Source organism: Eumetopias jubatus, unplaced genomic scaffold (genome assembly GCF_037043125.1).
Source record: "Eumetopias jubatus isolate StellerSeaLion01/CBP00866 unplaced genomic scaffold, mEumJub1_p1.0 scaffold_12, whole genome shotgun sequence".
In the NCBI taxonomy this organism is placed as follows: domain Eukaryota; kingdom Metazoa; phylum Chordata; class Mammalia; order Carnivora; family Otariidae; genus Eumetopias; species Eumetopias jubatus.
Genome location: NW_028274818.1, coordinates 102,880,418 through 102,906,479, shown reverse-complemented (window position 1 = coordinate 102,906,479; position 26,062 = coordinate 102,880,418). Strand labels below are relative to the sequence as shown.

At 45.6% G+C, this 26,062-nt stretch overlaps 1 protein-coding gene and 1 non-coding gene across 7 annotated transcripts in view; one reads left to right on the top strand and one right to left on the bottom strand.

The window, feature by feature from the left end:
* The window catches only part of CUX1 (cut like homeobox 1), a 350,704-nt gene that overhangs the window by 179,797 nt on the left and 144,845 nt on the right, over positions 1 to 26,062 (top strand). For all 6 annotated transcript variants that reach the window (XM_028110256.2, XM_028110255.2, XM_028110254.2 and 3 more), the window contains exon 4: positions 10,906 to 10,984. In XM_028110256.2, the coding sequence (XP_027966057.1) occupies positions 10,906 to 10,984 (79 nt within the window). The remainder of the gene's footprint in view (positions 1 to 10,905; positions 10,985 to 26,062) is intronic.
* LOC114214577 (U6 spliceosomal RNA) lies at positions 24,723 to 24,824 on the bottom strand. The gene has a single exon (XR_003610454.1). It is a non-coding gene; the product is annotated as a U6 spliceosomal RNA (small nuclear RNA).

The following is a 26,062-nucleotide window of genomic DNA, read 5'->3' as shown; positions in this document are numbered from 1 at the left end:
GGAGACATACTTTTCACGGTATTCTTATACTTTTTCTTGTTTCTATTTCTGTTTTCTTTTTACAATTAGATGGTTGTTAGTATATTCTCAGAGTTGTGCCACCATCACTGCTGTCTGATTCCAGAATATTCTCATCACCTGAAAAAGAAACCCTGTACTCATTCTCAGTCACTCCCCATTCTCCTCCCCACCCCCTGCCCCCAGCAACCACTCATTGACTTCCTTTCTGTCTCTACAGGGTTAACCGTTCTCAGCATTTCATATCAATGAAATCATACCCAGTGTGGCCTTTTGTGGCTGGCTTCTTTCACCTGGCCTCATGTTTTCACAATGTATCTATGTCATAGCATTTATCAGCACTTCATTCCTTTTTATGGCTGAATAATAATCCACTGTATAGCTATGCCACATTTTATTTATCCATTGTCAGTTGATGGCCATCTGGGCTTCTCCCACCTTTTGGCGTTTGTGAGTAAAGCTGCTGCAATCATTCATACACAATTTTTTTGCACAGATACACGTTTTCATTTTTCTTAGATGTGTACCTAGGAGTGGAATTGCTAGCTAATACAGTAACTCTGTGTTTAACATTTTGAGCAATTGCCAAGCTGTCTTCCAAAGTGCCTCATTTTATGCTTCCATCACGAGCGTATGAGGGTTCCAGTTTCTCTCCATCTTCCCTAACACTTACCACCACAGCCTAGTGGATATGAAGTGGTATCTCGTTGTGGCTTTGATTTGCATTTCCCTAATGACTACTGATGTTGAGCATCATTCTGTGTGCTTACTGGCCATCTGTATATCTTCTAGAGAAATGTCTATTCAGATGTTTTGTCTATTAAATTCAGTTATTTGTCTTTATTATTGAGTTTTGAGTGATCTTTATATATTCTGTATACTAATCCCTCATCAAATACATGATCTGCAAAAATCTCCCATTCTATAGGTTCTCTTTTAATTTTCTTGACAGTGTCCTTTGAAACGTATGTTAATTTTTCTTTTGTTTGTGCTTTTGGTATTATATCTTAGGTCACAAAGATTTACCATTGTGTTTCCTTTTAAGGGTTTTTAGTTTTAGCTCTTACATTTGCTCTCTGGTTCATTTTGAGTTAATTTCTGTATACAGCGTGAGGTAGGGGTCCAGCTTCATCCTTTGGCACGTGGATATTCAGTTTCCCTTGCCTTGTCTGTTGAAAGACAATTCATTCCCCACTGAATTGTCTTTTCACTCGTGTTAAAACTCAGTTAACTAGAATGTGAGAGTTTATTTCTGGACTTTTTAATTCTGTTCCACTGATCTAACTGCATGTCCGTCCAAATGCCAATGCCACACATGCTTGTTCCGTGTAGCTTTGTGGTAAGTTTTGAAATTAGTAAGTGTGAGTCCCGCACCTTTGTTTTTCTTTTTCAAGATTGTTTGGCTGTTTTGGATCCGTTGCATTTCAGTACAAATCTTAAGGATCAATTTGCCAGTTTCCACAGTGAAGCCAGCTGAGATGCTGACAGGCATTGCTCCGAATCTGTACATCGATTTGGGACTTTTGCCATCTTAACAATATTAAGTCTCCCGATCCATGAACGTTTTAGACTCTCACTTTCAGATGGTTTATGGCTAGTGTATACAAAGACAATTGATTTTTGCATATTGATCTTGTATTATGCAATCTTGCTGAATACCGTATATGTTTTTATACCTCCCATTTTTCACGGTATACATATATTATCTGTTCACAAAAAACTGTGTTTCAGAAACCTCAGATAAGAAAAGAAAAAGAAAAAAAAAGACTCAGGTAGACATTCATCCTCCTCCATAGCCCCGCTGTGATTTTCCTGTGAGGCTTGGAGGGGACGGGGGTCGGTTCCAGCCCCAGAGGATAGGGTAGCACATCGCCTGGCGCATTTTAGCCACCCCTTAAATGCTTCTGTTGACTGAGTGCAAGAATGAACAAACCAGTAAGCCATTCAGGCGGCACGCATGGCCCACCTCTGAAGCCCTGTGCCGTTGGCGGAGGCTTTCCCACTGGCAAGCTGTTATCTGCCTTGTAGCTTCTACCTGTTGGTTCTGGTTTTGCACTCTGGGGAGAGAGAGGATCGCTAATCCTGCTTCCCCACAGCAGCCCTTCAGATACACGGTGACAGCCGGCACATCAGACGTGTGTGGCCAACGGTAAAGGAAAATAGAGATGCTAGTTACTGTTTTCACGGTCTTTACAATATTTCTCATGCTGTCCTCTGCCACAGATCTCTTCTCCGTGGCCCCACATCTTTATTTCCCCTCTCATCCTTCATGGCACTATCTTCTCTGGACTTCTCTCCAGTTTTCTTCTCCTAGACATTTGGTCAAGGCAGGGGGCAGGTAGTTAAGGAATATGTCCACCGGTTTATGTAAGAAGCAGCTGTGTGTTGTTACCCACATCTACGCTGCATTGGCTTCATAACCAACCAAAACTGCCCTGTGGGATTTGTTCATCCTGCTTCGAGCCGTGTAGAGATTTCCAGTTAGTCTCGTTCTGTTCCCTGAGATGGGAAGTATCATGGATGTGATTCTTCCTCACTGGACTCCACGTGTGAGTTGGAAGTTATGATGGAATGTGACCTTGAGAAAGAAAGCTGGTGGTGGCAGCTGGGCTCCCACACCTGCTCCCTGTCTCTTCTCCCTCCGCATTGCTCCAAGGGTGACCAGGCTGCTGGGAGAGGGGCTCCCTCCACCCCGGGGTCCTCTCGCGTCTCCCACGGGGCTCATAGCAAACATGCTTTTGCCACTGTGATCTCGCTTTAGAAAATATATGCTTTCCTTTTACGTGGTTGTGTTCACTTAAAGTTAGAACTCCAAAGCCGTGGCCACGTATGTGTCTGTTTTGGATGGGATCTTTGGTCATTCTCTGTTGGCTTCCGGTGTGGCTCTGCGAATCATGTTTTGCTCTTCAAAGATGCAGAGTGAGACAGGGCCAGTCTTCTCATCCCTGCAGCTCTTGCTGGTCCTTACCAGCCTGTAGTCCGGCAGAGCACATTGATTTGGAAATTCTGTTAATGGTCCGTGTTTATTTCTAAATCATCAGCTTGTACATTCCCAGGGCACAGGCTAGTGGCTTGTTCATGAGCCGGCTGTTGCCACCGTGGTATCTTAGATGTTGTTTAAGTGTCTCTCTGTCCCCAAGACTTGAATCAGAGGAGGACAGTGTGTGGGGCACTGGGAAGAGAATGCTGCCTTTGGATCTTTTCTAGAAAAGTTTCTGATGTTTACTCAATTCTGTACCCTCCTGACTGTACCGGCTACTTGATGTGGGAGATTCTCATGGTTCATTTTCACAGTTCAGCAAGGGGGGAGTTATTCCCTAGACAGTTGAAGAGACCGAGGTGTCAGTAGTTTAAGGAACCCACCTCCAGATCATCCAGCAAGCATGCCCCAGGGCTGGCTTCAAACCCGAGTCTCTGTTCCTTCCAAGCACGTATTCTTTCCACTGAATGTGCGGCCCCAGGCATCGTGCTGGGGTGTCATTTTATCTTTGGTGGGGTTCTCTAGGGGCCCGGCTCTGGGCTTGGTCAGTTTCCCCGTCTGAGAAGTGGTGTTGCCAATCTCGGGGCTCCATCACCATTCACAGCAACCAAGATTTATTCTCCCCACTTTGCAGACAAGGAAACTGAGGCACAGAGGTTAAGTCAGTGGCCATGGTAGTGCACCTATGTTAGTACTGGAGCCGGGACTCAAGACCCTGTTCTTCTGACACTGCACCCAGGCCCTTCGCCCCGTGTGGCACTGCCTTCCCTACCACCTGTGCCTGGCGAGGCCTGGGCGGCTCCCTGGAAAGATGAGCCTTTTGCATTTCAGAATATACTACACTGGGTGTGCAGCAAGACCAGTGTGTTTCATATTTTTTTGGGTGATCCTTAAGTAAAAAGTCCACACTGTGGCACCCAGACCACGGCCACCCTCGGGGAGGTTCGGGGCTCACCAGTATACAAGCAGTACATTCATTGTCAAATGATAGCAGCTACGGAGTGTCTGGGCCTCCCAGGTGCTCAGCCGAGTTATAGACACATTCCTTCGTAATACTCACCAAAAGCCCTTGAAGAGGTCTCATTTTCTCCATTTTAGAGCCCACATCACCTGGTTATTTCATTTTCAAACCCAAACCACCCCCCCCCCCAACCTCCGCCACCACCTCCCCAGGGTTCTCTTGTTCTGACGAGGAAGTTTGCTCTTCCTAAACTAGGCCTGAGCTTGGCTCTAATGCTTCCCACTTTTTAGACTGGACTAAATGGGAACTAGTAAAAGCCTCCTTGAAGCTCTTAATTATAGGAAACTGCCTTCCCCACTCCGATTCTGCAAAATAACCAATGCCGCAGAATCCGGCCGTGAGTTCCAAGGAGCCCCTGAGTCCGTGCAGCCTTCTCTGCCCAGAACCTTCCCGCACTCACTCCCAGAATACTTCCCAGGCAGCCTCCTGTGTTAGTTAGGACCCAGATGGCGAGGTAAGGAGAAACTGCAGTTACAGAGATCTCCTGGGTACTGGCCTACAGGGTCTGCGCTGGAGGTAATGGGAGGATGTCAATTAAGGCTAAAGCATCAAAGGAAGGAGAGATGATAATTCTGAAATCGATTTCTGAGGCCAAACGATTAGGACTTCTTGATTGATTGGTGGTCAAGGCTGGTGGTCAAGGAGGATTTATACATCTGCAAACATCACACTGTTCCGTCCTTTTTTCTGTCCTACGCAAAGCATCGTCCAGTTCAAATTCACGCTTGTAGTCATTCTCCCCACATTTCCTTCCTCTGCAGAAAACAGGAGAGTCCTATTGGAAACTCGAGTAACAGCCTCCAAAGCCTCAAACCCATTAATGTTCCGAGTTACAGGTGGGTGAGGGGCTTTGCCAGGGAATGTCACCCTATGACAGGAGCATGCCCCTCAAAAGTTGCGGCCTCATCTCCCCTCCCCCCCCACCGTGAGTGCTGATTATGGGACTGTTGGAAGCGGTTAATTCTGTTAAAAGCGTGGCAGTTTGTACAAAAACTAACGTCTTGAGTGTGTAAATTCTCTTCTAACTGACCCTCTAGAAATTGACATGCAGTTTACGTGATATTTGTGTGATGTTTCATCTTCTAAGTATGTCACGAGTCAGTAATTATCACCAACACCGAAATCGCACCACACTGTTAGATTTTCGGTCTCATTCGATTCTCCAGGTCTCATAAGGCAGACATTCTGGTCGTTCCCTCCTCCTAGACATAGAAAATAAAATTCAGAGAGGCAGAGGGTACGTAGCTGGCTTAATATTTCCAAATGCTCGATGGAGCCCTGTCGTAAATCCAGTCTTCTGGTTTCAAGTCCTGTGCCCTTTCTACTTTATCATCCCATCTTCCCTTTGGCCTGCACGATATTGGTTGTCAATTCCTTATTTTTGCTTTGTGCTAGCTTAGCAATATAACCACCCTAGGACTTGTAACAGACGGCTTTACTAGATCATGCAGCTGTAACAAGCAACCCCAAATCTCAGTGGCCTGTGGCAACAAAAGATTACTTCTCGCCCATATGACATATTTATTGGCTGTGGGCTGAGCGTGACAGCCCTGGGACCGTGTGTGGTCTTCTTTTGGAGATCCCAGTAGAATTGGCGGCTCCTATCGGGTCACGCTGGCCTCACAGTGGAAGAAAGGAGCACAGTGGCCGAACCATGTGATCGCTTTAAATCTTAAGCTCCGGCATGGCACGTGGCACTGTCACTTACATTGCATTGGCCAAAGCAGCTCACGTAGTCACACGTGACATCAGCGGGGCGGGAAAGCACCCGCACGGAAAGTGCTGTTCCCCCACCAGTCGCGGGCGGTGGCAGAGATGTGCAGTTCGCCAGTGATCGGCACTGACAACTCGAAATTCCACAGGACTCCCAGAACCCCACGGCACTGTTCTGCCAGTGTCCACACGGTCAGGCAGCTGCCTCACGCCCTTCACCATCTCAGGGGTCCTACTGGTGACTTCCATGAACTCGTCTCCAAACCTGGCCTCTGAGTGTGCATGCTACTGGAAGCAACTATTGATTATTGCAAATTTATGAAGTGGTGTTTGTTTGGTTTTGGTTTTTTGTTTTTGGAGGGTTTTTTGCTTACAAAGATTTTATTTTTAAGCAATCTCTACACCCAATATGGGGCTCAAACTTAACAACCCCGAGATCAAGAATTGCACACTCCACCGACTGAGCCAGCCGGGCGCCCCCTGATTGTTTCAGATTTAGAATAAAAACTTCTTTCTCTATCAGTTTTAATTCTTAGTGCAGAAAAGCCAGACTCAGCATGGTAACAGTGATGTTGCTGGGAGAGTAACCGTTGGGTCCGGGAGACTCGCAGAGCAGCCACCCAGCTGCCTGCTGATGGGGACACCCAGCTCGCTGCAGGGGGGGGCGCGTGCAGTGGGAAAAGGTGCTTCCAGTGCGCTGGGTGCAGCAAGTGGCTGTCATCACGTCAGCACAGGAACCATACTTCCCAGACAAAGAACTCTTTACATATTAAGCATTTTCATAAAGAATTAAAACTGGATCCCTTTACCATTGGCTCACTTCTGCAGGTAAAACTGGATCGATTGAGGAAAATTGTCACACACACAGTGGAAAGGTATTAACCACCTCCTGTGTGCTATTTGGGAGGAAAGGCAGTTGGGACAGAAAGCATGCGTAGGCTTTCAAGGAACCCAGGGTCTCCTGAGGAAGCCTCATCTGCAGTCCTAGAACCTCGGGACGATCCCATGGTGCGATGGGAGTGTCCCACAGGCAGCAGGGAGATGGGTCAGCTGAGCCTCAAGGATCAGAGGAACATTCCAAGGAGGCGCCTTCCAGGCTGCGGGGAAATCGCTCTTGTATGCAGGGAACAGGGAGTAACCGGGCGTGGCAGGAGGTGAGGCTGATCCCTGGAGCAGAACAGGTTTTCCCCAGGGCCAGGGCCTCCAGAGCTTCCCCAGCTCTGCCCCAGTGTGGCACCCCTGTCCTTGCCCTCGCTCACGATGGCTTTAAGGGGGTGCCGATGGGAGGCAGACTCCCTACCTCAGGCTATATTTGCACAGGAAGTGGTCAGAGGGTCTACCCGGGATCCTGCTTCCGACCATCTGCGCCTTAAGACGTTACCTCAGACCGCTTCTCAGGGCCCCTGGGCTGAGCCCTGGCTCATGGTTGCAAAGGCGGGCAGCACACACGCCTGAGCAGCTGCTGCAGACTGGTGTGGACAGTGCAGGATATAGTCACAGAATGCTAAAGGTGGACAGGCACGGCCCCACCTCCGGGGCTCTGACAACAGGCCCAGGAAGCCTGTTGAAGGTGACAGTCACTGTCAGGTAGCCGGCCCTCCCGTGAGCGCCTTACCCACGTGACCACCTCTACCTGCCTGGGAGGTGGGCGCCATTACCCCCTTGAACAGATAAGGCTGGCCAGCCGAGATCCAGGGTCCCCCTTCCTCCTCCAAGCTCAGAACCCTCCTCTTTGAGCGTGAGTAGGTGTTCAGCAGCAGGGATTTGAGCAAAGGGTGGTCAAGGAAGCAGGTGCACGAGATAGCCAGGGGAAGCCCACCACAGGAAACACGGAGCCGGGACAGGGAGAGCATCGACCAAAGCTCAGACTCCAAGGCCTGGTCTCGGCTGAGGGTGCTGACCATAGGGGCGTGAAAAGAGTACGCGAGAATAGAAAGCCTCAAAATTCCCAGAAAATCCACAAATCCTTCCAGGTTTGGAAGTCTCACGAGGGGGCTGGGCCGGGGACCTCACCAAGTAGAAACTCAACTACACGTGGAGTACTCATCGCCTCTCTTAAGAAACCTCGTCGTCCAATCGCTTCATGAATTAATGAAGCTCATTGGCCTGACTTGTTCTCTCAGGACTGGCTTTGAATTCTCCTGCATTTGTGGCAAGGGGATGGGCAGGAAGGTGGCCCAGAATCACGGTCCCTGTGTTAGCCTGTCAGAGCTGCTGTAACCAAGTACCATACACTGAGCCGCGTAAACGACACGGGTTTATTTCTTACAGCTCTGGGGACTAGATGTACCACCCCAGTCTCTGCCTCCGTGTTCACATGGGCTCCTCCCTGGGGGTTTGATTGTGTCTGTGTCCAGAGTTTCCCTTTTTATGAGGACAGGGTCATATTGGATCAGGACCCACTCTAATAACCTCATCTTAACTTGCTCACCTGCAAACGCCTTATTTGCAAATAAGGTCACATTGATAGGTGTTGGGTACCAGGATTTCAACCTCTTTTGAGGGGACACAGTTCAACCCATAACAGTTCCCCAAGAGTGCTGTGTAAATTACCAACCCCCATGTCCCCCTCCCCATCAGCAACACCCGCGGGAGAGACAGGTTCCTTCCGGATCCCATCCTTTGTCCACCACAGAGGCAGCTACGCCTTGTGCACTTGTTGGGAATACCTGGAAAGCCAGGGACCCTCCCGACACGGGTCGTGAGCTGAGTAGAGAAGCTTCTGTCGGTGTGAAGAGACACAAAGAGTAGTCAAGGCATCTACCCTGTTTCTTGGGCAGAAGCTCTGCTCCCCATGAGCACGTTGCTCTCTGGAGGGAACAGAAAGACCCAGAGCATAGGGAGTGTGCCAGACATCTGCAGGTAACTCCAAATCCACTCTTACTGAAAACATCTACATATGGGGTGTTTAGATGCAGATGAAATAATACCATTAAGACATTTTCTAAATTTTGCAATAGATACTGGAGAAGATTAACCTGTTATGATAGCATAATCCAAAATTTGACATATGGTTTAATTTCAGATACACATATTTCTAACAGCTTTATTGTGATATAATTCACATACCATATAATTCACCCATTTAAAGTCTGCAGCCCATTGATTTTCAGTATAGTCACAAAGTTGTGCGACCATTAACACAATCAACCGTAGAACGTCTCATCACCCCAAAAAGCAACCCTGCACCCCTGAGCCATCCTCCTCCAAACCCCCATCCTCTCCAGCCCCAGACAACCACTAACCTACTTCCTGTCTCTGAAGTTTGCCTATGTGACTACATTTCATTCAACTCTATATTTTTTTTAATTAGGAAAAAAAAAATTGAAGGGACTTAGAAATCCTCCCAGACAGAGGATGACTTCTAGTGGAGAGTGGCAGAATTAGAATTTTTATTTTCCTCTCTCTCTCCTTTTTTTTTTTTAATTTTTCTAATTCTACAATGAGCCTGAGTTGCTCATACTCGGGGGGAGGGACGGGGGGAACCATCTTATTGTAAAAATAGAGAACTGTCTTGTCATTTTTAAGTCGTCCTTGGGGATTATTCCGAACACTTCCTCAGCACCTAAAAAAAAAAAATCACAGTCTTGTTTTATGGGAAGAAAATGTATCCGAGTTCCAAAGAGCTGACTTCAAATGGGAATTTTGGAACACAACTGGCTAGAAACTGGAAATGCTGGTTAGCTCTGCATTGGATTTCCTGAGCCCTGTCCCCCGCCAGCCCTTGGGTCGCATTCCCCAGTGTCTTCCTATCCTTCTTCATCAGGTGGCCTCTCTCGGCCCTGAACAAATTGTTGGTTGGGTCCTGCGAGAGACCCTATAATTAAGCCACATCCTTTTGCCTCTTTAATAACATTGGAGACAGCGAGTATAATTCTGTGAGGGGACAGAAGGAATATGTAATTTAGTGTCCTTTTCCTGAGCCAATATGAGCTTGGTGCACGTAGCATCTTGCATACTTCAGGCGTAAAAAGCGATCTGATGTCTCAACAAGTGTGTTATGTGAGCAAAATACGTACCGAGTTCATCCAGCAATCAGGGGCTCTTTGGATGTGTGTCCGGCATCCTTGGGAGTTTCACGTGTCCCCTTTTATTGATGAAGAGACTTTACACTAGCCCGGCTGGGTGAGTTCACAAGACACACAGGTCCTGGCCACTGTCACTAGCCTGGTTCCTAAGCTGGAAGACCTGGGTGCCATCCTTGACTCGCCTCATTCTTCTGTGCCTCCTGTCAACTCGGTTTGACCCCCTTCTCCCCAGTTGGCCCCTTTTCCTCGATCCCTGCTGCCCCACACATTGCTCACTGTGTGGGGGCAAAAAGCCCTGAATGTCACCTCCTGTGTACACTGTGGGCCCTTCGTGGTCTGAGCCCTGCTCACCTGCCTGGTCTCCTCAGCCTAGTATCCCCGTTCCCAGCCCAGCAGACCCCCGTGTTCCCAGGTGTGTTGTGAGAGCCCCATCCGTGGGTTCTTAATCTAGATCCCGTGGACAGAACCTGAGAGGACCCGTGAGCGTCCCTAAGTAGAGCACATCACTGTGCGTGCATGTGTTTTTAGGAGGAGGGTCCTTGGCTTTCATCAAATTCTTCACCAGGATCTGTGAACCCCCAGATTGAAGAGCGTTGCTCCGGGCGTTTGAACGTGCTCCTCCCCTTGCAGGCAATGTCTCTCCTTCCCACCTGGTGAACTATTCTTGCAGTCTCTGCTCATATGTCACCCACTTGCCTGCTTGGTGGGCCTTTCTCGGTGTCCCCGTGGCTCTGTCTTTCCCGACTGGGATTTAAACCCTTGTTTGCATACCTGTTTCCCCTATTGGACCACGGCTCCTGGGGCTAGGAGCTGTTGCTCTGCCCCCGCCTCTAGCACACTTGTCTGGCATACAGCCAACTCTTAGTAAATGCTTGCAGAGGAAGGAGAGAGACCGTTTTCTCAGCTGGGCAGTGGGACCAAGTGTTGCAGATGGCTGCACAGCACTGCTCCTGCCCCGTTACCCTCACCAGCGGGGCCCATGTGGACTGGTGCCCCTTTGTGTGTTTTCAGCCATTTACCCCGAGAGGAAGGAACCAGACTTCTCTTTGCCGTGGGAACTCACTAGATGTGTGATGATTTCTCAATTGCCTCTTGACAAATTTTGAGCTCTTTGTTTTTCTTTTCCTTCTTGTATTGCTTTTCAGATTGATGCACTGAGTAAAAGAAGCAAAGAAGCTGAGGCAGCCTTCTTGAATGTCTACAAAAGATTGATCGATGTTCCAGGTAAGTCCGTGCACTTACAGAGACCACCAGTGGGTGTTTTGTGTTGGTGCGTTGGTGGGTCTCAGGCTTATTCTTCTCAGCTTCCCTAAGGGAATTAGACCAGCAATGGCAGCTCCCCAGGAAACTGGGAGTTCTGGGAATATGGATTCTCCAAAACCCAAACTTTGGATGGGTATGCAAATCAGATGTGTATTTGCTGAAGTTAATCATATAACTTCCACTTGATGCCTTTGTAAATGCAAAAACCCAAATCTGGGGCTACCTTTAGCTTCAGTATAAAGAGGGAAGAAATAGAACCCATGTGTGTGCCATGCAGACATCATGAATGTTCTTCCCAGCCATGGGAATTGCTCACTTGCTCTTAGTAATCCTCTGAACATTACTGGTATTACTAGAGCGGCTTTTAACAAAGCAGAGCAGAAACACATCTCCTTGGTGTCTGTACGTGTAGTCCAGTTCAGGTTCACTAGGCTCTGCTGTCCCCTCTGGGAGTGGGAGTTAATGGAGGCCAAACCAAGCTAGGGGTGGTGGAAAGCACTCTGGACACGTGGGACATAGAGGAGGGAGATACAGATTCTCCTGCCAGGGCCTGTTGTGAGGTCTTGGTCACATCCTTTTCTTCTCTGGACCTCAGCTTTCTCATCTTGGAAATGGAATAAGGGGAACAGCCTAGTGTTGAGAATGGTTTTCTTTCTTCTAACTTTTCGCTGTCTTGGGAGCATATCCAGCCCGTAGTTCTAAATTCTGGCCATTTGATTTTCTGTAAGAGTTTCTATCCACCTAGGGGCTCCCCAGACACCCTGGGCAAGGCTCATGAGGAGGATTCTTCACAGTAACTGCCTCATTTGATGCCTGACGCGCACTCTTTTCTCAGGAATCGGCAACTTGGTGGGCCTGCTTGCATTTTCTTTTGCAAGTTTTGTGTGGGTGACTTAGTTGAAAGGGGACAGGCTTGTTTTGTCTTTGCCAAAGACCCAGAGAGTCTTTAGCTGCTGTTTTCTAAATAACCTACACTCTCTTTTTTTTAAAAGTCCATTTGTACCTGGGTCTTCCCTTAGTGAAGTTTCTCGGCTTTAACAAGTTACCGGCTTTCCTCTTATGCATTTATACTCCATCTTAATTTCCCATAGAAAAAGAAGAGACAGTTTTTAAATCAACACTCCTCTTTGCCTGAGCAGGCTGCATTCATAGACCTATAATTTTTATAGAATTTTGATCCTAACATGGTAGGTATTTATACTCTGCTTTTGTCGCTTAATGTTATGCCGTCGGCATTTTTCCCACATTGGTGATATTCTTCATAGTTCTCATTTTTGGCTGGAGAATTCAAGTTTGCCGTTTCAATTTAAGGTGGTAGGAACAAATGATGTTTGATATTTTCTGTTAGAGTAAAAGTCAATCAAAGTACATCTGCATGCCCCATAGATCACTTTTACTTACCTCCTAGGTATTTCTTTCTTACAAATGCTGTGGTCTGACAAATCTAAGTTCCTTGAAAAGCAGGAATGGACCTTGGAGCACTCTGCCTGGGTTTTGAAGTCTGCTTATTGCTCAGATGAAGTAATCCTGCGGCTGAGCCTTACAGGAAGGGCCTGGTCAATAGCATTGCATTTACTGACAGTGAGGCAGTTGGGGGGTGTCAGGGTGCCTTAACTGTCTGTGTGCTTCAGGCCGTGATCCAACTGAACCCAGAAACATTGGGGAGGGTGTTAAGTTCTAGTTGTAAGAAACAGAAACTTAAACTATGTCAGAAAAGTCAAGGCAGCTCTCGGGAATAATGGGATGGGTATTTCGGCCATGTGTCATATGGCCCAGCTCCAGGAGCCCAGTAAGAGCCGACCAGCTGGCTCCAGGAAGAGGTGGAGACAAATCCCCACCAACTAAGGAGGCTGGCCCAGAAATCTGACAGAACCAACCCCCACTGTCCCCCATCCATACATTTTTTAAATAAAGATTTTATTTATTTATTTGAGAGAGAAAGAGAGTGAATTAGCAGGGGGAGGAGCAAAGAGGGAGAAAGAATGTCGGGCAGACTCCACGTTGAGTGTGGAGCCTGACGAGGGGCTTGATCTCATGACCCTGAGATCATGACCTGAGCCGAAACCAAGAGTCGCAAGCTCCAGAGACTGAGCCACTCAGGTGTGCCCCCTCTCCCCACCTCTCCACCCCAATCTGGAAATTTTGTGTCTTGTCTTGTTTCTCGCCTGGTGGTCCTACTGGGATGAAAGTTCCCTGAGGACAGCTTTGCTTTATCACCCTGTGCCCAGGACTTGGAGCAGGGCCTGGTGTGCCGCAGGTGTGATATGTTGCATGCCCCAAGGGGGTGCATCACCCCAGAGCCACCCCGGAGTCCTCAGCAGCAGAGCTCACCAAGGGGCACACTAGTGGCTCTTAAAGCTCCATCCCGGCTCCGTACTGACTCCTCCGAGTGTCAGCTTGCATATCCAGTAGCTCCTGTGCGAACCCGCTGGGATGACAGGTGGCCCCCCCGAATCTACCCAGTGTGTCCAGAGCAGACCGGCTCCTTCTTGCATTGCCTCTCTCAGCGAGCAGCACCACCTCCAACCCAGCTGCTCACACCACAGCGCAGGGTCACCACGTCCTGGCCATTCTGTCTCCAGAATGTTCTTGATTCCATCTGCTTCTCTCCATCCCTGCTTCTGCTCTCCACTTCATAGTTCAGGCCACCCCCCCTCATATCTACAGTATCTGGAATCGAGTCTCCATGCTTGTAGGAATGGGTTATTCTTCACCTGCAGGCAGGCCAGGCCCCCTCTCAGCTGATACCTTACTCCTCCAGATGAACTTGAGGCACTCCTACGTGACCTCCCAGGTCTGCTTAACCCTTCACACACACACACACACACACACACACACACACACACACACTCCCCTACGTGACCTCCCAGGTCTGCCTACCCCTTCACACACACACACACACACACACACACACACACACACACACACACACACTCCCCTACGTGACCTCCCAGGTCTGCCTACCCCTTCACACACACACACACACACACACACACACACACACACACACACACACACACACCCCTACGTGACCTCCCAGGTCTGCCTACCCCTTCACACACACACACACACACACACACACACACACACACACACACACACACACACACCCCTACGTGACCTCCCAGGTCTGCCTACCCCTTCACACACACACACACACACACACACACACACACACACACCCCTACGTGACCTCCCAGGTCTGCTTACCCCTTCACACGCGCGCGCGCACACACACACACACACACACACACTCCCAGCACCCTGTGTTTGCCTCTGTTGTAACTATTGGTACTCCGCTGTTTTCCCTTCTGGCCCGGCAGGGAGATGGGCAATGTGGTCTTGTCCCTCCTCATTTTCCTAGCGTCTCCCCCACTGCCTGCCCCGTAGCAGAAACTCCGTAAATACTGGTTGAATGCATAGATTAAAGGATCACATTATTTCTTCAGCATGCTTTCTGAGGTTGCGCAGTATTTAATTGTTCACATTGGACCATGCTCCCGAGATTGACACTGGCACCAGGGAGAGCACTCTGGAGGGGGAAGAAACTTTGGAGCCCTGGCTCCTTCCTCTTGTTCATCTTCCACATCCCAAATCCCAAATAATGGTATTTCTCTGTGCCAAAGCGCCTTCGTATTAAAGACATTGAATAAACATTTAGATATATAATCGTTCCTGATGAGTCCCCCAAACAGATAAAATAAAATAGTTAAGACCCTCATATTTACCTTCTTCCTCATTTGCCACCGGATTGTTCTTCACTCCGTGGTCCATTTTGAGAGAATTTTAAGATGCTTTTTATCGGAAACACACTGCTTACTTTGGCCAAAGCACGCTGTCTTTCCACTCTGTTGCAACCCCTCCCTCCCTGGGGTTAGTTGGTAAGCACCTCAGAAGCTGTCTCCTCCCTGGGTCCCCAGAACCATGCTGAGCCCCAGGGGTGGAGTTGGGAGTGAATCAGCCAGATGGCTTCTTGTTTTCATGGACTTCAGAGGGTGGTGGGAATGTGGGCATTAAAAGTAATCACACACGTAGTAATTAAAATGTAGGTATGACAAGTATTTTGGAGACAGTGCCCATTGGGCATGAGAGTGTAGATCAGAGAGGGCTGGGCTGGGTCCCAGGCAGCCGCCCTGGGCAGTGACAAGAGGGGCCAAGTACGATGTCATCTAAACCAAAACACTGTCAAGGGGGCATTGCTAATAGTTATGCCTGAGTAAGGGGCGCACACCCGTGTGGTTACCTAGCTGCAAAGGCAGGCAGGGGCCTGGTAGGTTATGTGAAGGATTCTGGACTTCATCTAACAGGCAAAAACTAGGGATGGCTTGTAAGCAGGGAAATGACACTATCCTATGGGCGTAATAAAAATGTCATCCTGGGGCGCCTGGGTGGCTCAGTCGGTTAAGCATCTGCCTTTGGCTCAGGTCATGATCCCAAGGTCCTGGGATCGAGTCCTGCATCGGGCTCCCTGCTCAGCGGGAAGCCTTCTTCTCCCTCTCCCTCTGTCCATTGCTCCCCCTGCTTATGCTCATTCGCTCTGTCTCTGTCAAATAAATAAATAAAATCTTTTTAAAAAAAATGTCATCCTGACTGCAGTTGGGACAACAGATTAGAAAGATGTCCCAAGGGGACATGGGGAGGGAGAGTTGAGGTCACTCAGTGTTGGGTGGCGGGAGTAAAATTAGAGGGAAATGGATTTCAGCTGCATGAAGGAGGTAGGGTAGATGATTGAGGAAGGTGACCGGGACAGCCCTCGCTCGGACACGGTGAGAGCAGCGTCGCTTCCTTCAGCGCTTACTTACATGGTTCCCTCTGGTTTATTAATTAAAGGGAAGACCAATAGGGTGCCTGGGTGTCTCAGTCGGTTAAGCATCCAACTCTTGATTTTAGTCAAGTCATGATCTCGGGGTCGTGAGATCAGCGTCAGACTCCACGCTCAGCGGAGAGTCTGCTTGAGATTCTCTCTCCCTCTGCCCCCCCTACCCTCTTTCTTTCTAAAATAAATAAATCCATCTTAAAAGGAAGACCAACAGACAGTTTGGAGGATTAACCTGTCTTCCTGATTTCTTTCTTCTCTAATCATTGTTCTAATTGAAAATGGCCTTTGCCTTTATTGTCAGTGTCATGGAGGCAGGAGAGCAGTTTTACATTTCGATTCATAAATAAGTTAGGATTTTACTACGTTAGTCAAGATGGCTTCATCTGTCAGTTTCATCATGGACAGATTTTTTTATCCTAATGTCTATGGTCAACCTATAGGAGTGGCTTCAACTTGGACATATTTAAGTTTTTTATTTTAATATACCTCTGGTTGAGATTTATATTTACTACTTGCTGATGAGCCCCATGAACAAGAGCATCACAGTCATCTGCCAACAACATGATTTGGTAAGGACACCTGGGCGAGGCCCCTCCAGAGGGGGAGTCCCTCTGCGACCGGTTCCCCCAGGAGGCCAGTGTCCTTCTGCATGGGCACCTGTATTTGTGGGTGAGAGCCACGTTCAGTGAATATCCATCAACAACAGTGATCCTGAGTGTGTAAGAAAAGGTTCAAGGTGTGCTGTTTAACAGGTCTGTTAACACATTCCCTCAGCCAGCACTCTCTGGCAGTGCGTTTTGTACCAGGCCCTAGAGCACCTAAGGTACAAATGGGATTGAGCCGGCCCTTGCCAGCCCCTGGGTGGTTCCTTTTTGCCTGATGGGGGACTACACAGCCTTTGAGAAAATATCCCCACAGTTAAACAGGCTAAACAGGCAGCCTCCATCCCTAACTGCAGTGGAAGGAGAAATAAATGGCCCCGCTCTTAAAGTGGGATCCTCTCCGATAGCTGGAAATATTCTAGAATGACCTCTTAAAAAGGCTCTTGCAGAGCTGGAATGTTACTGTATTCTGAGCAGAATTATGATGGTATGCATAATCTGCCAGGAATTAACCTTGCGTGGGTGACTTGCTCTTGCTTCTTGATACTTTTCAGATTTTTTTTTTTTTTACAATAAGCATGTATTTGTACAATGGGGGGAGCATAAATCAGGAAAATAATCATGATCTTCATTTCTGAATAGCCCTTATTAATGGATTACAGATCAGAATTGTGAAGCACTAGTCAGTTGAGTATTTGTGAGACACTTACCAATTTGTGTAAAACACAACTGTGTCTTTCTCAGAAACATCTTGGTCACGGTGTGGTTTTATTTTTTGAAGATTAGAAAGGGGAAAAAGACACAGTGGGGGTGGGGCTCCCACCTGTGCACGGCGGGCTACAGAGCCTCTCTGCTTTGGGTATAGATTCATCGGAAGAGCCTCTCTCTGCAAACTTCCATCGCTGCCCAGCCTTTGTCCGCAGCCCCCCAACAGAGAGAATCATCTTTCACTCCTTGCTAAGATGTGGTTTAGGTCCTACAGACACAAACCCTTCAAACAAAGGCAGTGCCTGGAAGGGTTTATTTTAAGATTTAAATCTGAGGAAGCACATTACCAGTGATATAAAATATTCATTGACTCATGAAACACTGCTAGAACTCCATGTTTCACGACCGCCCGCCCTCCCTTTATTTCCGTGGAATAACTGGCCTGCAGGTGTATGTAAGTCGAGGTGTTAGTTTGCAGAAGTCTTGAAGGAGAGCTAGGTGAAGAGAGGCCACTCCGTTTTCAGAACCTGCTTGAAAATGCCCCTGCTCCCTTGAAAATGCCCCTGCTCCGAGGTACTCCTCCAGGAGGTTGTAATTTGCATTCGGGAAAACCTGCCCTGGTAAATATACCAGCCGCCTAGCATTTGAGGATCCAGAAATAAAGTAGAACGTCATCATTTTTGAGAACTGCTTTTTAATGCTCCTCCATAAGAAGACAATAATCATCTGGGCCTTTGTGCCTGACATGCCTGTTTTTCCAGTGAGGACACACCATCACTTAAAACTGGAAAATATTGTTACGTCCGTTCTTCCTCCTTCCCTGCCTGTCCCCGACTCAGGGATCCCAATAGCAAGGCTCCTGGAAAAAAAACAAACGAAGTCTGAGGATTTAGTTAGAAACAGCCCTTGCTTCTCGTACCAAGGTTGTAAAGGACACGCTCCTTGGTGGCATTTTTTTTAAGACTGTAGGGATGTGGCCGCTCCAGCCTGATCCTGTGGGGCTACTCCAGTCCGTGTATTCTAGATCTCCTGGTGTTGGCAGCCAGGCTGGTGCCCTGGCCCCTCCAGGGAGAACTCTGTAACCTCAGGATCCCCTTTGCACATTTTCAGTTTACCTTCATAAAACATTTTCATTCACACGCAAGAATTATTAGCCACCAACCAGCACCCTGATGGGACAGAAGAGGAACCAGGGCTGAGCTATGAAGGCTTTGGGTTGCAGATGCCCTCCTGTCTCTCTGCTGGGCCAGAGCTGGTCCCGAAGCAGCTTGGGGACTAGAGGCCAAGGGACAGTCACGCTCTGCCCAGCACTGGGGTCACTGTAAACGAGACAGGGAAGTAGCTTCTCTACCCTCCTTGCCCAGCTTCAAGCAAATTTGGGGCCCGATGAGCCTCTCCGTTTTGCACACCGAAGGTTTGCTGGCTGAGGAATTAGCTACATTTTAAAGAAAGGCAAACGTGACAAGATGGGCGGCTAAGCTCTGGTCGCCACTTTCGGGTGTTGCCTCTCCTCCTCTGGGTTCTCCCTGCTAATCTCCTTCCCGGTCCGTGGACCCAGTGCGGGAACTTACCCTCCGGGACTTGGGGATCCTGGGTTCGCTTGCGTGGGGAGGTGTGTCACCTCTTCCCCCCTTTGCCGTAACCGGGGTGGTCCTGGCACACTTGATATCTAGACAGCTTTTCATCAGTTGCTCATCAGCATGCTAATTGCTGTATGACTAATTATGCCCTGAATTCCAGTTGATTTTCTTAATGAGACAGCTGGGTTAATTATGTAATCGTATGATTACATTAGCCTAGAGTGCCCCGGCGCAAAGTAGCGTCTGCCGCGCCGTGATGTCATCACAGGGATGGCACTCACAAGGGGCACATTCACCCTCCGATGGCGGGGGACGGCCCCGCTGCCCGAAGTGCTCTCTGCACAGACGTGGGCTTGCTTTTCGCGAGCTCATTCTCTCCAGTCCTCGTGGTGTCTCCGGAGAGGCAGCTCACCACCAGCCTCCTCACTCCCTTCCCAGCACACCTGGGCCCCAGTGAGTCGGAAGCCCTGCTTCCCAGCCTCTGCCGCGCTCCATGAAGTCCGGTGGCATCCTCCTCCTTCTAGAACGTCCCTCACCGAGACTGTTGGGTTTTATCAGAGCGTGCCTGCACTTCCTTTATGGTGACCCAGAGAATCCAGAACGAGAGGAAGACTGGAGGATGTCAGTTCGCTTCAAGTGTGAAGAGCATAGACTGGCCCCAGCCTTAACCTCCTTTTCCCCATCCATGTTCTGTTTCATACCTTCTTTCCACCCTGATCTCCGCACACCTCGTACCTCACTGAGAAGTACATGTGATCAGAGGAGGGTGACATCTGCCAGCCACGGGCCAGCTCTCTACTCCCCATGACAGCAAAACTCCCAGAGCCACTTATGCCTGCTGACCTCCCCACCCCCCACCTGCTGTACTCCATCCCCATCGCTGAGGCTGCCTCCTCCTTACTGGGCTCTGAATGTCGGCAGATCCCAGACTCTGCTTAGCCTTTTTCCTTTCTGCATCTACATTCTCTCCCTAAGTGCCTTCTGCTGTGTGTTATGCTCCCAGATGCCACCACCCACCTCATCCAGGCCACCATGACCTCTTGCCCCACTGGGGCACCCTCTTATCTCCCCCTTCTCCCATCCGTCCTTTGCATGGCAGCTGGATGGGTCTAAGTCAGTGGTCTCCAAACTACTTTTGTTTGTGTACCCCAAATCTTGAATTCATACCCCCAGCATATGCTTATGTATTTACCTATTTAAAGGATAGCCGTGTGTAATTACAGAAGTGTATTAAGTACATTATAAGACACGTGCTGAAAATGGAATTAAAAGGATGTGATGAAGAATAAAAGCAACTTCAGGGGCACCTGGGTGGCTCAGTCGTTAAGCGTCTGCCTTCGGCTCAGGTCATGATCCCAGGGTCCTGGGATCGAGCCCCGCATCGGGCTCCCTGCTCCGTGGGAAGCCTGCTTCTCCCTCTCCCACTCCCCCTGCTTGTGTTCCTGCTCTCGCTGTCTCTCTCTCTGTCAAATAATATAAAATCTTTAAAAAAAAAAAAAAAGAATAAAAGCGACTTCAAATTTATATTTTATCAGCAGTACAAAAAACTTGCTCTCACGAAAAAAATCCTATTTTAAAGTCAACTTGATAGAGGCATGATTTGCGTACAATAAAACGCACCCATCTTAAGTGTCCAATTTGATAGTGTGGCCACCCTCACAATCAGGATATAGAACATTTCCATCGCCTCAGAAGTTCCCTGGTGATCCCAGACCCCAGCAACCACTGATTGGATTTCTGTCACTCTCGATTAGATTCACATAAATGGAGACTCTAGCATGTTCTCCTATGTGTCTGACCTCCTCCCCTCAGCGTGGTGTGTGTCGTTCATCTGTATCATGGTCCTTTCCTTTTCGATGTGAATGGTATTCCACCATGTGGAATATAATGTGCTTATCCATCCCCCTGCTGATGGACCTTTGTATTGTTTCCAGCGTGAGGCTGTTGTGATTAACCTGCTGTAAGCATTTGTGAACAGTTATTATGTGGACATACGTTTTAAATACCTGGGACTAGGGCCGCCTGGGTGGCTCAGTCAGTTAAGCGTCTGCCTTTGGCTCAGGTCATTGTCCCAGGGTCCTGGGATCGAGCCCCGAGTTGGGCTCCCTGCTCAGAAGGGAGTCTGCTCCCTTTCCCTCAGCTCCTGTCCCTGTTCATGCTCGCTCTGTCTCTCATAAATAAATAAAATCTTATAAATACATACATACATACATACCTAAGACCAGAATTGCTGAGATCTAGGGTAGGCATGTGGTTAGCTTGATAAGAAACTGCCAAGCTGTTTTTTCAAAGTAGTTGGGGCATTTTATCCCCCAGCGAGAAACCAGTGGGAGTTCCAGTTGCTCCACGTCCTCTCCATCAGTTGGTATTGTCAGTCAAATATATGCATTGCAAATGTTGTCTCCCCATACAAGGATAAGTTTTTATTTTAATAAAGCCCAAGTTATTAAAATTATTATGGTTTGGGTTCTTTTTGTGTTCTAAGAAATTATTTCCTAGGTTATAATTTTTTTCTGTTGTGTTTTTTGGGTGAAGTTGTATAATTTTTATCTTTTACCTCTAGGCCTACAATACATTTTGAGTTTATTTTTATGTATGGTTTAAGATTAGGGTCAAGTTTCATTGAAAATTAATGGATGTTATGTGTGAGATTTTTTCTAGACCTTCTTTATATATGTGTAATATACACATACAACAAAGATCGTCTATTTTATTTCATTATTCTGTGTGTCGATCCTTATGTTAATGTCACACTGTCTTGGTTACTGTAGCTTAATAGTCGGTCTTAAACAGATAATGTAAGTCCTTTATCTTTTGCCTTTTTTTTTAAAGATTTTATTTACTTATTTATTAATTTATTTGTCAGAGAGGGAGAGAGCACACGTGAGTGCACAAGCAGGGGGAGCGGCAGGCAGAGGGAGAAGCAGGCTCCCCACTGAGCAAGGAGCCTGATGTGGGACTCTGATCCCAGGACCCTCGGATCATGACCTGCGCTGAAGGCAGATGCCATCTAGGCATCGCTGGTCTTTTTCAGAATTGTTTTTGGCTAGTTGAATTTCAATATAAAATTGTAGATTTAACTTGTCATTTTTTTACAAACGTGTGTCCTAGAATTCCTCTGTTGATAATCTGAGGAAAATTGACAATTTAACACTATAGAATCTTTCGATTGAAACATGGTGTATTTATTTAAGTCTTTTGTCATTTCCCTCAGCAATATTTTATAGTTTTCAACATGCAAGTTGGCACATATTTCGTCCAGCATATCCCCAAGTAGGTCATGTTTTTGGATGCCATAGTAAATAGTATTTTCTTCATAACTTTGTTTTCCATTTGTTGCTTTTATAGAGAAATGCAGTTAATTTTTATATAATAATACTGTATTTGTGGCCTTTTCAAACTTACTTATTCTCAAAAGTTTTTTGGTAGATTCCTTAGGATATTCTATCTTGAATGTTCTCGTGCTCTTGAAGAGATGGTGTACTTTGTAGATGTTGGGTGGGTTGTTCACAAATACCATTTAGATTAAATTGTTTGATAGAGTTATTGAAGTTTTCTGTATCCACATTTGTTTCCAATCTGTAATGTCAAATATTTCTTTTTCTTTCTTTTTTTTGTACTGGCCAGGACCTCAGGTATGACAGTGAATGTGAGTAGAGAAAGCAGACATCTTGCATTGGTCCCAACTTTAGGGAAAAGCATTCAGTCTTTCACCATTAAGTATGTTAGCTGTGGGGTTTTAATAGACATTCTTTATGAGGTTGAGAAAATGTCCTTCTATTCATAGTTTGCCAAGAGCTTTTGTCATGAATAGGTACTGAATTCTGTCAGATTTTTTCCTGCATCTATTGAGATGATCATACAATTTTCACCTTTGTTCTCTTAATATGGTGAAATTATTTGATGGATTGTGTAATATTAATCCAGCCTTGTATTCCTAGGATAAATCTTAACTTGGTTATGATGTATTGTGCTTTTTAGAATTTGCTGGAATCAGTTTGCTAATATTTTATTAAGGACTTACACATTTAAGTTCATAAGGAATATAGGACAGTGGTTTTTTGCTTGTTTGGTGTTTCTTTCCCCCTTTTAATATCTTTATTGAGTTTTGGTATCAATATAGTGCTGGTCTTATAAAATGAGTTGAGAAGTGCTGCCTCTTTCTCTATTTGCTGAAAGATTTGGTGTAAGATATCTATAATATCAATATTATATTACACCATATCTATTTTGGTATAAGATAGGTATTATTCTTCTCTAAAACGTCCCTAGTTCACCAGTGAAGCCATCTGGGCTTGAGGTTTTCTTTGGTGCTTTCTTCTGTAGTGAAATTTTTCACTATAAATTTAACTTCTTTAACATTTATAAGACTATCAAGATTTTTTATTTCTTCTTGGGTCAGTTTTGGTAGTTTTTCAAGGAATGATCCATTTCATGTAAATTTTTGTGTATTGGCATAATGTTGTTCATAATATTTTGTTATCTTTCCAAATATCTGTAGGATGTGTAGTGATACTTCCTTTATCATTCCCGATCTTAGAATTTGTGAATTCTTTTTTTTCTCCTTGATCATTCTGGCTAGAGTCTTGTCAATTTTAATGATTATTTTTTTAAGAACCAGCTTTTGCTTGCCTTTTTCTCTTTTTCCCCCCTCTCGTTTAAGTTTTATTACTCTCTGTTCTTATTATTTACTAACATATTACTTTGGGTTTTATTCACTCTTTTTTTTCCCCCAAGTTTCTTAAAGTAGCGGTAGAGGAGTTATGTCATTAATTTATTCCGTTGTGGTTGCAGGAAATGCATCGTATGATTTCTGTTCCTTTAAATTTATCAAGACTTGTTCTATGGTCTAGTATATGTTCTATCCTAATGAGTGTCTGTGTGCACTTGAAGAGAATGCATATTCTGTAGTTGTTCAGTGAAGTGTTCTATAAATGACAATCAGGTCAAGTTGGTTGACAGTGTTGTTCAGGTTTTTTGTATCCATTTTATATTTAGTTTCCTGTTAGTGAAAACAGTTTTGAGATCTTTATTATTGTGGGTTTTTTTCCCCCTTTCAGTTCTTTCAGTTTTTGATTGATGTTTTTTGAAACTTTTGGGGGGGTTATATATATCTTTAGTATTGTTATAGTTTGTCAGTGATTCAGTTCTTTTTTTTTAAGATTTTGTTTATTTATTTGAGAGTCAGAGACAGCACAAGAGGGGGCAGGGGCAAAGGGAAGGAGAGCAAGAAGCAGACTCCCCGCTGAGTGTGGGGTCTCATGCAGAGCTTGATCCCAGGACCCTGAGATCACGACCTGAGCCAAAGGCAGGCACTTAACTGACAGAGCTACCCAGGCACCTCAATGATTTGGTTCTTTTAAGTTTATACAATTATTTTCTTTATCCCTAATAATATTTCATATCCTAAAGTTTCCTTTGTCTGATTTTAATTTAGGCACTTGAGCTTTCTTTTGATTATGTTTTCATGTTATATCTTTTTCTATCCTTTTACTATTAACCTATTTTTTGTTATTATATTTAAGTTGCATTTCTTGTAAACAGCTATGCCTTCCTTTATTATCCAGTCTGACAATCTTCTTTTTAAGTGGAATGTTAGATCTTTTACATTTAATGTAATTATAGATAAGGTTGAGTTTAAGTCTTCCATCTTACTGTTTGTTTTCTACTTGTGCTGCCTGTTTTTGTTTTTTTTCCTGCTTCATTTGATTATTTTTTTATGATCTTATTTTACTTCCCCAATCGTCTTATTAGCTGTAACACTTTGTCTTATTTTTTCAGCGATTACTTAGGGTTTACAGTCAGCATCTTTAATTTATTACACTATACCTTCAAATAATATCATACTACTTCACATACAATGTAAGAATCTTCCAATACACTTATTTTTTTCTCCTTCCAGTCCTTTGTGTATCATTATTTGTTTATTCCTAGATATGCTATGACCCTACAATACATTGTTACTATTTTTGCTTTTTTCTTTCACCTTAGAAAATATGGACTGCTTCACAAATTTGCATGTCATCCTTGTGCACAGCCATGCTATCCCTATACTGGTCCAGTTTTAGTATATGTGCTGCTGAAGCAAGCACTATTATTTTTGCTTTTAAATAGTCAGTGATCTTTTAAGGAAATTAAAATGAGAAAAATAGTATTTTATTTTTACCCATACATTTACCATTTCCAGTGTTATTTATTCTTTCATACACATCCAGGTTTCTATCTGGCACATTTTCCTTCAGTCTATAACATTTCCTTTAACATCTCTTATGGTGTAGGTATGCTGACTGAATTCTGCCAGTTTCCATTCATCTGAAGGGGAAAAAAAAAACAACTCAACCTCATTTTTTGAAAGATAGTTTTGTTGGGTATAAAACTGCATGTTGGCGATTTTGGGTTTTGTTTTTTCTCTCTTAGGACTGGCCTGCTTTGTTTCTGACAGGAGTTCTCTAGTTAGTCTTATTTTTCTTCCCCTGTACAGAATGAGCCTTCTTTTCTTTGGCTTTTAAGATTGCCTTTTTATTCTTCTTTTCAGCAATTTGATGGGGTTTATTGGTGTTCCATGTTTATCCTGTTTGTAGTTTGTTGAGTTTCTTAGAGTTTTAGGTTTGTAACCTTTACCAAATTTGGAATATTTCACCACTGTTTCTTCAAATATACCCTTTGCCCCTCTCCAGGACAGGTATGTTAGATCGCCCAGTACCATTCCACAGGTTGCTGAGGTTTTAGTAACATTTTTTCTGTTCAGACACTTGCTATGATTGTGTCTTTGAATTCACTGATCTTTTTTCTTTTGCAGTGTCTAATCTGGTGTTAAGTCAGTCTAGGGAATTTTTTTTTCTTTCATTTCAGACACTGTATTTCAGGCTCTAGAATTCCATCTGATTCTTCTTTGTATCTTCCATTTCTCTCCTTATTGTGTTCATATTTTTCTTTAAATCTTTGAGCAGGCTTATAATAGCTGTTTTTGTCTTTGCCAACTAATCCCATTATCTCTTGTCATTTCTACTTCTGTCTTTATTAACTTATCTCCCCCCACTCCCCTGATTATCCTGTTTCTTTGCATTTTTGCAGTAGTTTTTAGCAGTTGAGACATTTTTGTAGAGGACGTTGTCTTTGCCCATAAGTTTAGATGATGATGGGAATGTTTCCAAATACTACTTTTAAAATGCTGTCACTATAGCATGAGTTTCTTTCAAGAAGTGTTTTTTTCCCCACTAAGTATTAAAATATCAAGTCTACTTCAAAGATGTAGCCCGTGTATTTATTTTTTCAAAAATGTCTGCCAGGCAGCATATTACTGATAGCCATCTGCCATCAGAGAACAGGG